Here is a 16,038-nt window from a genome sequence, read left to right as displayed (position 1 = left end):
CTGAAGATATAACAAATTCATGTATATATTCAGTAGAACCATTGATGATGTTATTAACAAGTATTTTTCATCACTTACGTACTGACTCTATTATAAACTTTTACTTAAAGCAAGAATCCTTTTATGATTAAGTGATCACTTAGAATTTATTTTGTGAGTGAATTTATCATACAGTTTTTTTAGTGGAGTATACATATATTTTTTTATTATACAAATTTGAAAATTGGTGCAACAATATTTTCCATTTATTGAGCACCTACTATGTTTAGGGAACTGCTGAATGTTCAGAAAATGTAAAACTTCAGTCCTCACAATTCTACAAGATAGCTCTAATTAGACTTGAAAAAAACCACAGCTTAAACAGGTTGATACGTGGCCAAGTCACACTTAGTTGTAAAGTCAGGATGTAAATTGAGTTCTGTGTGATTATAAAGTTTATTTTAAAGCCAAACTCAAACAAAATATCTATGAAAAGAATTGAACTCCTTGTACTTACATACCAACAACCATCTATGTAGGCCAGGAACTTCACTTGTTGCCAGGTCCAAGGTAAACCACGTAAAGAGATACAGTCTTGACGTGAGCGGATACATATAAGGTTGATGGTGCAGTTTGCTGATCCAAACTCCTGCTTACAATTTTTTCCATTTAGAAAATGGGCTTTGAAGCTAGTGTGCCAGTAACTTTCAGTAGAAAGCACTTCTTATTAAGAACAGCTTTCTAGAGTTAACTAAGCAACAATAAGGATGTCTGTATGACCAAAATTTTAAGTCAGTTCACTATTTAAATAGTAAATTCAGATTATTCTTAGGAACTCCTAACAGTATTTTCTTCAAAATACTTATTTTTCTGCATTGCCATTACCAAGGGTCCTGTCTCTCTTCATACTCTAGCAAGAAAGGTCTTATTCTAGTTTGAAGAAAGAATCCCTCTTGGGCACAAATGTCCTGATGTTCAGTGACAGGAGGTCACAGACACATAAGGACCACATTTTCCCTTTAGCTTCCCAGGACCATGTACCACAGCCATGCAGTTCTCACAGTATGTGCACTTTTTTAAAAATCCATTCAGTTGTAGCTCCTTACAATGAGCTTAACAGGAATTGGTGGCATAAAAGAATAGATACAGAGTATAACGTCTATATTTTGGGGGCCATAATCGACACATCTCCACATAGAAATGGTAGGAAGAAACCCAAGCTGGGTAGCAGTTGCTGTTCTCTCCTTCTTCTAAGACACTTGCCCAAGTCCAGGACAGAAGTAATAAAAAATGGAGACTAGCACCTCCAGAGTCCTCTAGACTGCTCCTTTGGCCAGGGGGTGAGACAGGGACACTCGGCCAGAGCAGAGTGAAGACTTCCCACACACTACTGCCTGATGCATGCACCCCCAGCGCACACGCCCCTTGTTTCCTGGTGCATCCAGGGTCTTCTGCTGTCCCTTAAGGAGCTCTGTCACTGTGGTCAGCCCGGGTTTTTTTTCTGTTCTCCTTTGTAGGCCTTACTTGGCCACACTGATACAGTCACCTGTGCCACAGCTTCATTAGCCTATCACATCATCGTCAGCGGGTCCCGTGACCGAACCTGCATCATTTGGGATCTGAACAAGCTATCATTTCTAACCCAGCTCCGAGGCCATCGAGCTCCAGTTTCTGCTCTTTGTATCAATGAATTAACAGTAAGTAGTAAATTGCCCTTTTGGTTTATGTTTAGGAAAACAAAGTCTAGCCAACATAAGTAAAAAATGACTAGTTGATAAGGACTCATTTCTTTGAATTTTGTGGTTGGCAGAAGCAGTTGGATATTAAAGTTTGTAACTCAGCATTTTGTCTTAAAATTCACTCACTACTTGCATTCTTCAAAGGGCAAAATTTGGTTCAAAACAAAACATTCTAGGATAGGCATTTTTAAAAACAGAATTTGTATTACTTGTTCAGAATGTTAAAATTGCGTTGAATAAAAACACTTAGCACAGTGGGAATAGAGGGAGCATTCCTCAACATAATAAAGACCATATATGAGAGAACTACAGCCAACATCATACTCAATGGGCAAAAACTTGGAGCTTTCCCACTAAGATCAGGAACAAGACAAGGATGCCCTCTCTCACCACTCCTATTCAACATAGTATTGGAAGTCCTAGCCACAGCAATCAGACAAGAAAAAGCAATAAAAGGCATCCAAATTGGAAAGGAGGAAGCAAAACTGTCATTGTTTGCAGATGACATGATAGTGTACCTAGAAAATCCTATAGACTCCACAAAAAAAACTACTCAACCTAATAAGTGAGTTTGGCAAAACAGCGGGATACAAAGTCAATATTCAGAAATCAAAGGCATTTTTGTACACCAACAATGAAATATCAGAAACAGAAATCAGGAAAAAATTGTGTTGAAATCTGATGTGGACACCGGCCTACAGTGTCCGCAGCGCTGTGGATGAGACAAGACAAATTCACACGGACTACAGCAATCCTGTAGAGGAAAAGGGATGACACGGCTGCTCTCTGAGTGAAAGAGAGGGCCTGCCCCATCTCTGGCTTGGACAGGCTTTTATTGCTTTTCTGGGCACATTACATTGAGGATAGTCCTCATTTACTATGCACAGGTTACCTTTTACAGAAAACAAAGGAGAGGATGTTGCTAATTACATCAAAAAAGGATATTTGCTAATGTAAAGGGAAAAGTGGTTGAACTGATTACACTCATCCTTGGGAGGTTTAGCATAGATTTTAGGAAGTTACTTTAAAGATATGCAGTAAACGTTCATTCAGGGTGAGGGAGTTTTAGCAAAAGCAAGTCTCAAAGAGGTCTAGGTACAATGCAGGCCTGATACCCCACAGGACAACCTATCCGTGGGCGTGGGTCCTGTGTGCCAGACCTCATTCCCCACTGGCCTTTCCAAGTGGGAGCTGGGCTACATTTCCTACACCATGCAGAACGGTCTCCTTTAGAAATTTTTATGATATATATTTTTATTTGTTTGCTTATTATGTAAAGTGGAAAAAGTAACATTTGGATACCCAAACAAGAGAAAAATTGTGTCGGAACTATTTTTAAAACATCTCAAGGTTATCAAAGGATATTATCACTTGTCTAAAATTAATATTTTATATACAGACAGATGAGTCAGGATAAAATAAATGTGCTGGCCTAGGAGCCCCCCGTGCAGACCAGGCCCACCTGAGGAGGGGCCAGGCTTGGATACTCATTGTTACTAAGGTGTGTTGATAAGTAGGGAAGATAGGTGTAGATTTACAAAACTTGAGGTCTCTGTGTCCAAGGGACAAGTTATCACTTCCATATGTGGAAGATGCCCACATATGCACACCAGTCTTACAAACCAACAAGAGGTCCCCAAACCTCATCACTTCTTAGCTGTACCTACCCTTTCTCACCCCTGCCTACCTTCAGCCCCTCCCAAGATCATCCTGCATGGTAGAGTAGCTCTAGCCCCATCATACCATCACCCACACAGACAGCTTTCCTTCTGAGGGACGCTACATCTTTTATTTCTACCAGAAGAAACTAAGTATGATGCTTTTAGGCAAATACCTTGTAGTCATTCAAAGAAAAAGGAAAAAGATACAAATTCAGTTCTAGTGAATGGAGCTTAGATTGTCTAATTACAGTACATGTAATCAGAGTTGGCAGTGAATGGGGTTTATGTAGGGTAAAGAGTCAAATTTGCGTTTTGGTTATTTGAAGGGTTTAAGATATTTTTAGAACAGCATGTAGGGCTGGTCATGCAAATGTCTGTGTGGAGAGCCTTGCCAACATGTCAGCGCAACAGAACAGTCTGACGCACAGTGTCGTTCTGAGTCAGGCACTTGGTCACTCTTTCAAGCACTTTGTTTGGGGTTGTTCTTCACTTAACCACTGAGAATTTTGTTTATAGTTAGTTGTTATTTGAGCCAGTATACACCCATTGGATTGCAATAGTCACTGCAAACACTGGAAAAGTGATTTTTTTTCCTTGTAAGATGCTTTTGTAATCTCTTAACATGTGGGGGAAAACCTCATGAAAAGATTTCTATTCATGTTATATTTTTGCAGCCAATATTAAGTCTGCTTACTTCAGTCCACATTTTGGGCCTAAGGTGCCTCGCTGCTGCCCTTCAGTTCTTCCTCTTCCTGCCCGGCCCTCACGTCCACAGGATTTTCTCTAATGCACTCTCATGGAGGCTCCCTGGAGCCATAGAAGAAAGTCCTGCTCAGTGTAGGATGGACAGGCTGTCCCTCGTCTCTTGCAGAGACTGTGGCCATTAACTAAAGCTCCGCTGCTGGTACTCCACTGTCAGACATGACTCAGTGACCAGTATAGAGGTAGACACACCAATGCTTTGCTAAGTATTGTTTTCGTTTGGGTTTTGGTTTGGTTCTTGCCATCTTGGTGGAGGAAGGGCAGGAGGGATTCTAAATTCAGTAGCTAGCATCATGACAGACAGGCTGTCTTAGGGATAAGAGAGGCACCGCGGTATGGTGTATAAGCTTGGGGGCCAGAAAGAGCTAGGTTCAAATCTTCACTCTGTGATATTAGGCAAGTTACTTAAGCTTTTTATACTTCATTTTCATCCTCTCTAAAGCAGGGCCTTTACTAGCTAACCTCAAAAGGTTGAAATGAAAAGTCTAAAGGTCCACCACAGTAGCTAGTAACTGACACAATACATGCTTCAGGAAGCATCTTAATTCCCTTAACAGTAGTGAGTTGTAGTCTAACCAGGTTGGGTAGAGCCTAGCCTGGTAGAATTTAAGGGAAAAGCCCGTTCTTTTCTGTTTTTGGAACTCACGAAAACCTGAATTATAACTTCTGAGAGTCTTAGGGTTTATTCTCTTTGCCAAGTGACTTATATACCAGGTTTCACTTTTTTTACCTTCTCACTCCCCCACCCTTCTGTGAATACAAATTTTAGAAAAGGATATTACAATGTTACCAAGATTTCACCTTTTCCTTTATTGAAGAGAGAGGCAACTGAACTGAAGAATTTCTCTTTGAACCTACAGTTTTTGTGATTGGACTCATTTTGTAAAATTAAGTGGAGGTGGATTCTCACCTCTAAATGAAAGGTATAAATAGATTTTGTAAATAATGGGGGGAAGAAGAGTAGTTCACCTTCTCAGCCAGCTTTGACATGGAAGAAAACATTACTCAGCACAATGCATAAGCATAAACATCATGAAAGCCCTGTCTTTGGCTCCATTTGAAGTCACCTTGGCCACAGCATCCTCTCAACCTTGAGTTCTTAAAGAGGCCTCTGTTCAGGCTTTTTTTTTTTTTTTTTTAAGTTAGCAAGCACTGAATTCCAGGCTTCCTTAGAAATTACCTAGTCTCTCTCCTTGAGAGCCAGGCCAAGGATTCAGTTTGCTTCTGAAACTAGAATGTAATACAAAGTGAGTGAAGAGTTTTTCTCTACCTTCCCAGGGGGACATTGTGTCCTGCGCTGGCACGTATATCCACGTATGGAGCATCAACGGGAACCCTATCGTGAGTGTGAACACGTTCACAGGCAGGAGCCAGCAGATTGTCTGCTGCTGCGTGTCAGAGATGAACGAGTGGGACACACAGAACGTCATAGTAACAGGACACTCGGACGGTGTGGTTCGCGTAAGTCAGCTGCATGAAAAACACGTTAAGATATCCACTGCCCTGGTTAACCTGAAACTCGTGCAGCTATCCACCATTGAAGGACACCTGAACAGGTTGTCACATTGTTCGTCAACCTCTCCCGTATGCAGACAGACCTTGGCCACTGTGTTCTCAGACGTGGAGCACATCAGTAACTAGGCCTCTTTGCTCCCCATCAGGTAGCTCTGTTAGTGCTACTAAGCACCTGGCAGTTTGACACAAGCAAGTCACTGAAACATGATTTCCATGTCACCTTGGGATTGCTAAAAATACAAATGTGCGGGTATTGGCTCACAGCTTGTCAAATGACTTCTTAGGGAAAACTGGGACTGTCTCTTTTCTAACTGGAATCAAAGAGCTAGAAAACATTTGAGGCCTGAGGTCATTCATTCCCTGTCCACAGTTCTAGGTGATCCCCTGAATCCTAGATAGTTTGCCCTTGTCTTAGCTTTCTCTGCGAGGCCACTGCAGAAGATGGAATCCACGGAGTGTTTACCTTTGTAGTCTGTTCTGATATTTGGAGATTTTCCTCTGGGGTTTTACTTGGTGCTTCTTTTCTGTAGTTGACCCAGTGAAAGCACAGTGCAGCCGATGCTGCCGACTAGTCACAGTCACATGCTGAGCGACCGTGCAGCTGTTACCAGCCCTCCTGCACCACACACTGCACCTTAGACCACAGGCGCACCCCAGAGCCCGCTCTCTCCAGAGGGAGACTGCTTCATCTCTAAGGCCTCATGACCAAAATTTTAAGTCAGTTCACTATTTAAATAGTAAATTCAGATTATTCTTAGGAACTCCTACTAGTATTTTCCATGGCCAAAAGCTCCATTGCCAAAAACGTTTGGGGATCCTGCTTCCTGAATGCCTTTTTGGCAGTCCAGAGTATGTATTGGTATATGCGAGGCTGTCAGATGTTTTTGTAGGAAGCACAACAGTGTACTTAGTTGGACCATGTTTTTCAAACTTTCTTAACCACAGTCCTTTTCCCTCCACCAAGAAACACTCGTTGGCATCTCCTCGAACACGGTGTGGGAAGCCCTGTTTATGTGTAGTCAGTCCCCGGCCACATTTTTCAGGATACAGGGAAATTTAATTACACGCAATGACAGAAACTAAGCCACCTGTTTAACACTAAGAACTCATCTTCATCCAGTAACATGTAAATTGTTTAAATTCAGTTTTGGAGAATGGAATTTTTGCAAGTTCCTGAAACACCAGCTCCTGAGCCCGTTGAAGCCCTAGAAATGCAGGAAGACTGTCCAGAAGCACAAATAGGTATTTAATACTTTCTAAAATGTTATTTGACAGTTCTCATATTTTTAAGTCATTGTGTATAAAATTACATCAAACAATAAACCAGAGCCTGAGGCTGGTTGGGCGTTGCTGCCGGAAGCTTGCTAGGCACCTGGTGTGTAAAGTAGGTGGGTGGGTGTGCAGAGCTTTCTCTGATTCTCTAGGCAGCACTCAGCGGGATGAGTGTCTTGGAGAGGCTTCCACATCCCATTGTAAACACAGTTACTAGCTCTTTGAATACCAAAGGCTTGGACTTCCAGTTGTAAAAATACAAAGCAGAATCTGGAGGGCACAGTGTTGGACAAGTCAGATGGCCTGCACCTCAGGCCCCCGGCTTGTCCGCCCATTGCTTGGCAGGCTCAGTATGGATGACAGGCTGGCCTCGTGTTTGTAAACTCTTCACAGTGACGGGCCAGTGTCCCCACCGTGGGCTTGCTCAAGAAGGGCATTCATTCAAACTGAAGCCTGGTATCTGTTATCTGTGAAGCACTTTAAAATGAAGTATAGAGATACCTGATTTCTATACAGAATGATTGGCCAAAAAACCAGGCTGATGTACAGAGAACTTAGCCCCATTTGATTCAAAACAGTTTTTGCAGGAGTCTTCCTGGAAGGGATTTTAAGTTTGGCCTTTTGACTGTTTCTCTGTGGTTAATTTTTGTACATTGGGAATTCCATCTGAGTTTGACAATAGGAGAGGATTACTAAGGGAAAAGACTTATTATCAGAAAGGCACAAATAGCTTCTCTTCGTAAGCCGAAAGTGGTTTTTACTGTGCCCTGAACCAGCGGTGATCCAGCGGACAGGGCGTCTCACTGCGTCTGTTACTGTCATGTGTGTGAATGTGTGCATGGGCCGCTGCAGCTCCACTGGAGAGGTCGTCTGGGTGTTTCGGGTTATAACAGTTCAGTCGTGTGTCAGACATTGGATTAATTCCAGTAAGAAGTGGGTCACTCTCCCTTCCTTTAACAAAGATTTTAAGTAAATAACAGTGGAAGATGAGCTGAATAAGTGAGGTCAAAGAAGGGGTCAGATTGAGGGAGGAGAGACATTTGTTGGTCTTCTTCCTCCTTGTGCACTCATGTTGTAGCCAGGGTGTGGCAGATGGGAGGGCAGCCCACAGGAGGGTTGACCTTGGGCAGTGAGGAAGTTGGGGTTGAGGGCAGTTGCAAAACAAGCTAGCGGTTCCCCAGAAATCAGAACTGTTTCCAAGACTTCTTGTGTGACGACCTTAAAGCTCATACTCATAAGCCAATAGGGTGAAAAAGTCCACTCAAATTAGCCACCTACTGCTAGTGTTACTGTGTGTAGAGGGAGGCAAATGAAGTGTGTGTCTTGCTAAAAAATATGTATGTTTGGTGGGCTGGTGCTTGCACCCTTGTTCTTACTCTCTCATTTTTTCCCATTGTATGTGTTTGTTTTTCATAATTTTCCTTTCAGTACACTCTGTTGTAGGGGAGTAGGGATTCATGTGAGGAAATGCAAAGTAACAATGGAAAGAAGGAAAAAAAACCCAAATCCTAGATTAAAACTTACATCAGTAATTTATTCATCTGTGTCGTCATTTATATAGACTGCTATACTGGAGGCACTGTGTTTGGGGCCCCTTCCCTCAAGCTGGCCTCTGTCTTTAGAAAGACTGTCCAAAAGTAATAGTTTGGGGTGAGAATCACAAGTACACGAAAGGCATAAAACTGTTGAAGGAGGCCATGAGAGAGGATTACTTTCTGCTGCAGGAGCTAGGTAAGAGTTTAGGGGAAGAAGTAATTAAGCTGTGCCTTGAAAGATACATAACATGGGAATGCACAGAGATTAGGAAGTTGGCTCTAAGTAGAACTAACAGCATGTGCAGTTTTCCATAAGAAGGGGCCAGGCTGCATGGAGGAGAGTTGGCACCATCTAGCTAAACGGTGGTAGTGAGGCAGGTAGTGAGAAACTTGCAAAGGTTGTGACCAGACTCTGAAAAAATGAATGTTTGGGCCAAAGCATTTTAGGGACTGACAAATTCTGCTGGTTTTTTTCCTATATGTAATCTAGCTGAAAATTCTGGCAATTTTTTCATTGTTATACTTATCTTAAGATACTATATGTCTATTCTGTCTTAATTGACAGAGGAAAAATACCAGTGGGACAAAGCCAGATCTAACTGTGTTGTAGATGTGTTTTCTAATCCTCCCAATGCATTACCCAGGACAGGAAGCCCAGGATGAGGACAGCAGTGATTCAGAAGCAGATGAGCAGAGCAGCAACCAGGATCCCAAGGACATGTTCAGCCAGCCCAGCAGCACCGGCCACAGGCCCCGGGCCTCTTCCTGCCGAGCCACAGCCCCCTGGTGTGTTGACAGCGGCTCGGACGACTCCAGGCGCTGGTCTGACCAGCTCAGTCTGGATGAGAAAGATGGCTTCGTATTCGTGAACTATTCAGAGGGGCAGACCAGAGCCCATTTGCAGGGTCCCCTTAACCACTCTCACCCCAACCCCACTGAAGTACGGAATTACAGCAGATTGAAGCCAGGTAACTTGGAGTCTGGTGTCCTTTGGGTCCTTTGTGGGTGGTGTGAGGGTTAGCGGAGGAGGCGATGAGCTCTAGCTCTCCCTGAGCCCCCCATCCCTGTGACTTGGACCACCCACAGAGAAAGCCTCAGAAATGTTCTATGTAAAGTGGACTTAGAGATTGTACCCCACAATAGTGTTTGCAATATGTTTGGCATTTTTTTAGAGATGCCTCAAATCCATAACTTCATTCACAAATCATGAAAGCTTTTGAAAATAAGCAAATTATTGTTTACAGATAAAAATAAAAGTGTATTCACAGGTAACTTTGACTAAAATACAAGCAAGGTTCTCAACTGGAGAAATTGTATGTTCTTGCATCCATGATTTCCCCTTCTCTGTATTTGTCTTTGCAAGTGAGACGTTCTCCCACCTGGTCCGTGGTAAATGTTAAGCTAGATTGCTTTACCTTCCACTGAGGCAGCAGCTGCTGAGAACTGGAAAAGCTGCAATAACTCTATCTTATGGTACCCCAACTTTGGAGAGCACTGTATTAGGGTGTACCTACCAAATACTGGCTTCCCTCACTTCCATTTGCCATGTCTTGCACTTTTGCATTCCAGGGTACCGATGGGAACGGCAGCTGGTGTTCAGGAGTAAGCTAACTATGCACACGGCCTTCGATCGGAAGGACAACGCACACCCGGCAGAGATCACCGCCCTGGGCGTCTCCAAGTGAGTGTCAGACCTTCTTCAGCTGCTCTTATAACTGAGTCAACCGTAGGCTGTGCCCGGGGCCACATACTCTAAGCCCGTCTTTGAGGAAAACAGGTTTCATTTTCATATGTGGCTCAAACAGACAAATCAGAAGAAAAACCCTGGCAGTGTGTAGATTTTAATTCCAAATTAAACAAAAAAAAAAAAAACAACTTTGCCTTGCTCCTACTTCAGAGATACGGCAAGGTTTGATCCAAAGAGAGTTGAGATGGAAGTGTAAATTCGGGCTCAGTTCTTTTTGTGTCTTCATGCACACGACCCCCACTCCCACACACATTCCCACTGAAAACTGGAGAGCCTCAAGAGTAATGGGAAGAGCGCTTCAGCCAGAAGGCTGTGCTGAGGCCACCCCTGAGGTGACTCTGTTGTGTCTCCTGCAGGGATCACAGTAGGATCCTCATTGGTGACAGTCGAGGCCGAGTTTTCAGCTGGTCTGTAAGTGACCAGCCAGGCCGTTCTGCTGCAGACCACTGGGTGAAGGACGAAGGCGGTGACAGCTGCTCGGGTTGCTCCGTGCGGTTTTCTCTCACAGAAAGGCGCCACCATTGCAGGAACTGCGGTCAGCTCTTCTGCCAAAAGTAAGATGAGATGCAAGGTTTTGCGTTTCTGCGGGTTAAGCTCTAAGGGTATTAAATATGACCCACACAAAGGTTCTGATTTGCTCTGGGCCCCCACTCCAGAATGCTGTGTCAGTCTGAATCAGTCTTCACTTTCTCTCTGTTCTTTTTTGTTACATTTGTGATATATTTCCTTCATACTGGACAGTGCAGAAATAATCACCAAAAACACCTGGTCAGCACTCCTGAGGGTCTCCTCAAAGTCCAGTAACAGTCCTTTAAATCTCTTACGCTTGGTAGCGTAAGAGATTTATTATTTCGCTGAACACTTATTTATTCACTGACACTTTTACTGGTAGATTAATCGAGGAGATAAAATTCTCTATTTCAGTCTTGTGAGAAGCCAAGCTTAACGTGATTAAGCACCATGTCCAAGGTTGCACCCTGCTTTATTCCAGTAATAGGAATACTTTTTAAAGAATTTGAACATCTCTTAAGTATTGTCTACTTCAAGGAATTTATCAAAATAAACAGAAAATGAAAACATTTGGACCAGACTACTTGTTTAAGAAACAAGTGGTTTAAGAAACAACTGAGGTGTAGATCAAACCAGGTGTTTATAAAAGCCCAAAGGAACTTGGTAGTGACCAACGTGTTGTTTGAAATGTGTGAGCCTTATGGTGAGTCTTCTGCCAAGAGAAAAAAGCCAAGCTGCAGTAAAGATGGTGGCATACCTGTGAGTTCGTAGGGCCTGAGGAGCGGGCCTGCTCAGGGAGGGTGGCCACGGCTGTGGACCCCATGGCTTCTACCCTGTAGGAGAATCTCAACATTTTTTTAAATTTTCTACAATCAAATAAATAGCCTGCCTTGATTTAATATTCCTTTTCCTCATATACTGAAACAGGAAATATGGCATTCCTTTCAGTCCTTGGTCAAGCACATGACCTCAGTGTGGCCTTTGGCATTATGCTGCAAGCTTCCCTTTTGATTTTCGAATGAGTATTTCTCAGCCAGTGGTCAAACATAGAGAGGACCTATAACTGCTTGATTTTTGCCTTTCCTTTAGGTGCAGTCGGTTTCAGTCAGAAATCAAACGTTTGAAAATCTCATCCCCAGTGCGTGTTTGTCAGAACTGTTACTACAACTTACAGCACGAGAGGGCTTCAGAAGATGGGCCTCGAAATTGTTGAAGATTCAACACGCTGATGGAGACCATGGTCTCCAGACCCTCTTCCCGGTTCCCTGTTAGAGCTCGGAAGGCATCAGTCTCCGTTTACACATCTCTTCATGCCGCGTGTTTGCAGTGTTGCATTCAAAGGGATCACTGAATAAATGGGTGTAGAGTACAGTAATGGAGCAGACGCTATTCGGGCGAACAGCACAAGAAGAACATGAGGTGGTTCCTCAGCAACAGTGTCAATATCCAATTCTCCCTGCTAACAATAGCTGTCTCCAAGAGAAAATCGTCACTTATTAACCGTCTTTTTTGTGTATGTGTCTCATTTTTGTAGAGCTACTTATCCTTATTTGGAAAAACCAACAACAACAAAAAAAGGCTTTGAGAAAATGGTTGTAAATCAGACTTCTTCGCAAGTAACTGTGTATATTGTAAATAGGTTTAAAGGCCTTTTTTCTAAATAAGGACTTTACTGCCTGTAACATGAGACTTCAAACTTAACCACTAACTCAATGAACTTCTTATGGTTTGTCTGACATCTCTCACCAATTAATTATAAATATGTTTTTTTAATCCTCAAAGACATTATATGTGGTCTTTCCCCCACCTCTTTCCAAACCCAGCCTGTGTGCCCGATGTTCTTTTATTTACGTTGCCCACAGTATCTCCACTCAAACTAGGCTAGTAACCAAAATAATGCAGACCTTCTTCAGAAACAGCATGGGAGAATAAGAGTCCAGCCGTAAGATACCCTGGAAATGTCAGGGCATCTTCCACCTGGCTATACACCACCTCAATGTTGTTCTGGTGTCACAGGGCCCCTTGTAAACTGCCATCGGGACTGCCATTTGGTCATAGCACACCTTCTCAGCATTGCACGGAGGTGGTCCGGAGACCAGCACGATGCAGAAACAGCTCTGCCTCAACGAAAGGAGATAGAATTGCATGTAACCCAAATTAGCTTCTCTTGCTAGAACATAGTAAGTATGTGTCTTTGCTGACACTAAAAGTTCTACTATAGCTCATTTTCAAAAAAGGGTAAAAAAAAAAAAAAACAATGTACAGAATTAACATATAAACCTTGTTATAAAACTGGAACATGTCAGAACTGCTTATAATTAACCTTTACCATTTAATGCCATCTACCTGAAAACAGTGAGATTTATACTGTATCAATGTCTATTTTTTTGTTTTTGCTATGAATATAATTACAGTATTTTAATATTTAGTTATTTAATTTGTTCTACTAGTTGGTAACAGAACACACAAATCCAGGGAGACTAAAGCTGGTAGAGGCTAAGAGATAAGTTTAGTTTATAGAAAAATGGCTTTGGTGAAGGGGTTTTTTTAAATATGTGTAATGTACATATATATGTGTGTGTGTATATATATATATATATAAACAAATGAAACAATTAATCTAGATTTTAACATTTTCAGATATTTAGTGATAATATTATGAACAATTCTAAAAGCCCGGTGACTGAAAAATGTAGACTCATTGATGGCCCAGGAAGGAAGGACAGGCCTCCGCACCCCATGGAGGCCCACACACAGGACAGTGGCTTCGGCTTTCCCGACCGTGCGTCTTCAGGCCCTGGCGACAGGCACCCTTATGCACTAAAATGCACATATATGCACATGCATTCAAAAATAGGCATTGGTACAATAGCAATCTTGTACCTAATGGGCTGAAACCAGCTTAAGAACAACTATGTTCTTCCTGATAACTAGGTCTCCAAGAGAAAATATAAAGGCTGCTTTAGTGCCTTATGCTTACTAAATTTAAACCTTTATTTACCTAGGTTTGAGCCTACAGTCTATTTATGATTACATATCAAAATTGATTAAGACACTTCCATTTCTAAAAGTTCAAATATACTTGTTAATAAAAGGATTATTGGCATTAATACTTTAACTTGAAGAAAAGTTGTGTTCTGTTTTCCTTTCTGTGTCTTATTCCCCTCCACGCTCTCCCTGCCCCTCCCCGTCTTTCTTCAGTTCTGCTAAATAGTACTGGATGTTCGGCACTTGCAGGAGCTGCGCTATCACACAGCCGTGGGCTTTGCCCCTGTCCAGCCCTGTAGACGAGTTGTAGCAGTGTTATTCTACACTTTTGAAAAGAAGCGTCCTCCTTGTGTCCATGAACCATGTTTACCCCAAACCCAATGGCAGAGGTGTTTTTAAAGACTTGAATATATGAATGTGTGTTATGTAGTTACTTAAAGGTAATTCCTCAATTCCTCTTTGTAATAAGAAGTTACATGGGATGAACACTTTTAAACTTTCCGACACAACTTCCATGACCAGAAGGTGGAAACCAAAACCCTCATGATAGTATTTCCTCTGGCAGCTGGTGCTGTGGGCAACTGTTTTGTTTAGTGGGGTTTTTTGGTTTTTTTTAATGCAGAAATCATAACCACTCACACATACAAATACACTCATATACATAATGTTCCTTTGAATGTCTTTCTTTGGCCCATTGCATTTGTTTACCAACCTATATTCTCAGCATGTACATCCACATTTGTGTGGTCTGACTCTTTCTCTGAGAGTACCTCACAGGGCTCCCGCCCGGTCTGTGTGGTTCCCTTGTGCGTCCACCCACCTGTTCACCTCTCCATCCCCGTGTTCTAACGTGTGTAGTGCGCCACTGTACCGCCGCGCTTCAGAAGAAGAGAACAGCTGCCCATAGCAGCCACCCATCTGGATAATAGCAAAACACTCTAGATAAGTTATTTTGCACTTTCTTATGTATAAAATTGTTAGAAACTTATTTTTTCTTTGTATCATTTAAATACATTTTGTTTTTGGTAAATGAACTATGTATAAAATATTTATGCCGTTAAAACTGTTTTTAGAAAGTATTTTTAATTTCAGCAAGTTTGGTTACTTGTTGCATGACTATTAACACGGCTGACTTTTTGTGTCAGTGCAATGTATATTTTTTTTGTCCTGTTATTAACTTGTAAGCCCTAGAAATTGGCCAATTATTTGTACAGCAACAGAAGTAAATTGAAGATACTGGCTAAGACTGGATTCATTGTGGACTTTTGTACTATATTACAGAATCCAATATCTGTTCTTTGGTGGTTATGTAAAGGCCTGAAAAATTACTACCTAGTGTACAATCTGTGATAACTGAATGTTCATTGTATATCTGTCTCTGATGCAAAAAGGTAGAGTAACACAATTACAATACATGATTAAATGCAATAGTCCAGATACTTTTCTTTTTCATTTCAAATAAATACCTACTATTTGTCACTCCCCAAAAAAGTTGTTTTTAAGCCAGTTCTTCAGGGAAGGAAAAAGAAAGCAAAACTGAGGTCTAATAATTCCCTAAACTTTCTTAGCTTTTTAATAGTGGTGAATATGTCTTTCAGAAGCACCTGCTTAAGATCTCTGCTTGCAGAGATAGTGGCTGTTAATTTTGGTTCAGGTTCCGGTTTGGTCCATCCGCAAACACCAGCCTTTCTGCGTTCTGACCGCCCCTGCTGTGCAGGATTGCCCGGCCGGGGAGCATGTGTGTGGACAGCCGCAGGGAGAGGCAAGTGACTTCTGGGAGACACGATGGCTTTGACTTTTTTCCTGAGCCTTGTTCTGTGTCCATCATACTGTGAGAAGTGAGCAAGTACTTTATTTACCCCGCCATGCCCACCCCAGGGATACCTGGGTGTCCTGCCCCTTTTCTGCGAGCGCTGCACCCGCCGGCATCAATCAGTTAGTCTTTCATCACAGACTTCAATCTGAGATGTAGGAATTCACAAGCGCCTGTTCACAGTAACTAGCTTCTCTGGTTGTAAACTGCCTTCCCAGCACTTCAGTGACTTGACTTTACCACTTTTTAAAGGTATTGTATTAATTTTTTTTTAAAGTTCATTTTCATCTTGAACAGCAAAGTCCCAAATTTGAGAATATGGTGCTTATTACAAATTCCACCAAAATACAACTTCACTTTAGAGTCGGGAGATACAAGAATGCCAAGAACTTTTAAGACAATAGCTGTTCTTCAAAAATAAAAAGCCAGTGGTAAGAGAGAAAACAGGTAGTTCCCACTACTTGGATGTAATAGTGCTCACCATCCCGAAGGCCTCAGGGAGAGTTGTAGTCAAGGA

The 16,038-nt window shown here is 42.1% G+C and overlaps 1 protein-coding gene across 6 annotated transcripts in view; it reads left to right on the top strand.

The window, feature by feature from the left end:
• Positions 1-15,147, top strand: part of WDFY3 (WD repeat and FYVE domain containing 3) — a 268,490-nt gene extending 253,343 nt beyond the window's left edge. For all 6 annotated transcript variants that reach the window (XM_053922587.2, XM_053922591.2, XM_053922589.2 and 3 more), the window contains 7 exons: positions 1,497-1,676; positions 5,420-5,602; positions 6,802-6,898; positions 9,108-9,431; positions 10,033-10,144; positions 10,567-10,764; positions 11,810-15,147. In XM_053922587.2, coding sequence (XP_053778562.1) covers positions 1,497-1,676; positions 5,420-5,602; positions 6,802-6,898; positions 9,108-9,431; positions 10,033-10,144; positions 10,567-10,764; positions 11,810-11,933 — 1,218 coding nt within the window. In that variant the 3' untranslated portion in view covers positions 11,934-15,147. The remainder of the gene's footprint in view (positions 1-1,496; positions 1,677-5,419; positions 5,603-6,801; positions 6,899-9,107; positions 9,432-10,032; positions 10,145-10,566; positions 10,765-11,809) is intronic.
• The last annotated feature ends 891 nt before the right edge of the window (positions 15,148-16,038 follow it).

Source organism: Desmodus rotundus, chromosome 4, assembly GCF_022682495.2.
Source record: "Desmodus rotundus isolate HL8 chromosome 4, HLdesRot8A.1, whole genome shotgun sequence".
In the NCBI taxonomy this organism is placed as follows: Eukaryota; Metazoa; Chordata; class Mammalia; order Chiroptera; family Phyllostomidae; genus Desmodus; species Desmodus rotundus.
The sequence above is the reverse complement of the archived record's forward strand: the minus strand, read 5'-3'. Positions and strand labels throughout refer to the sequence as shown.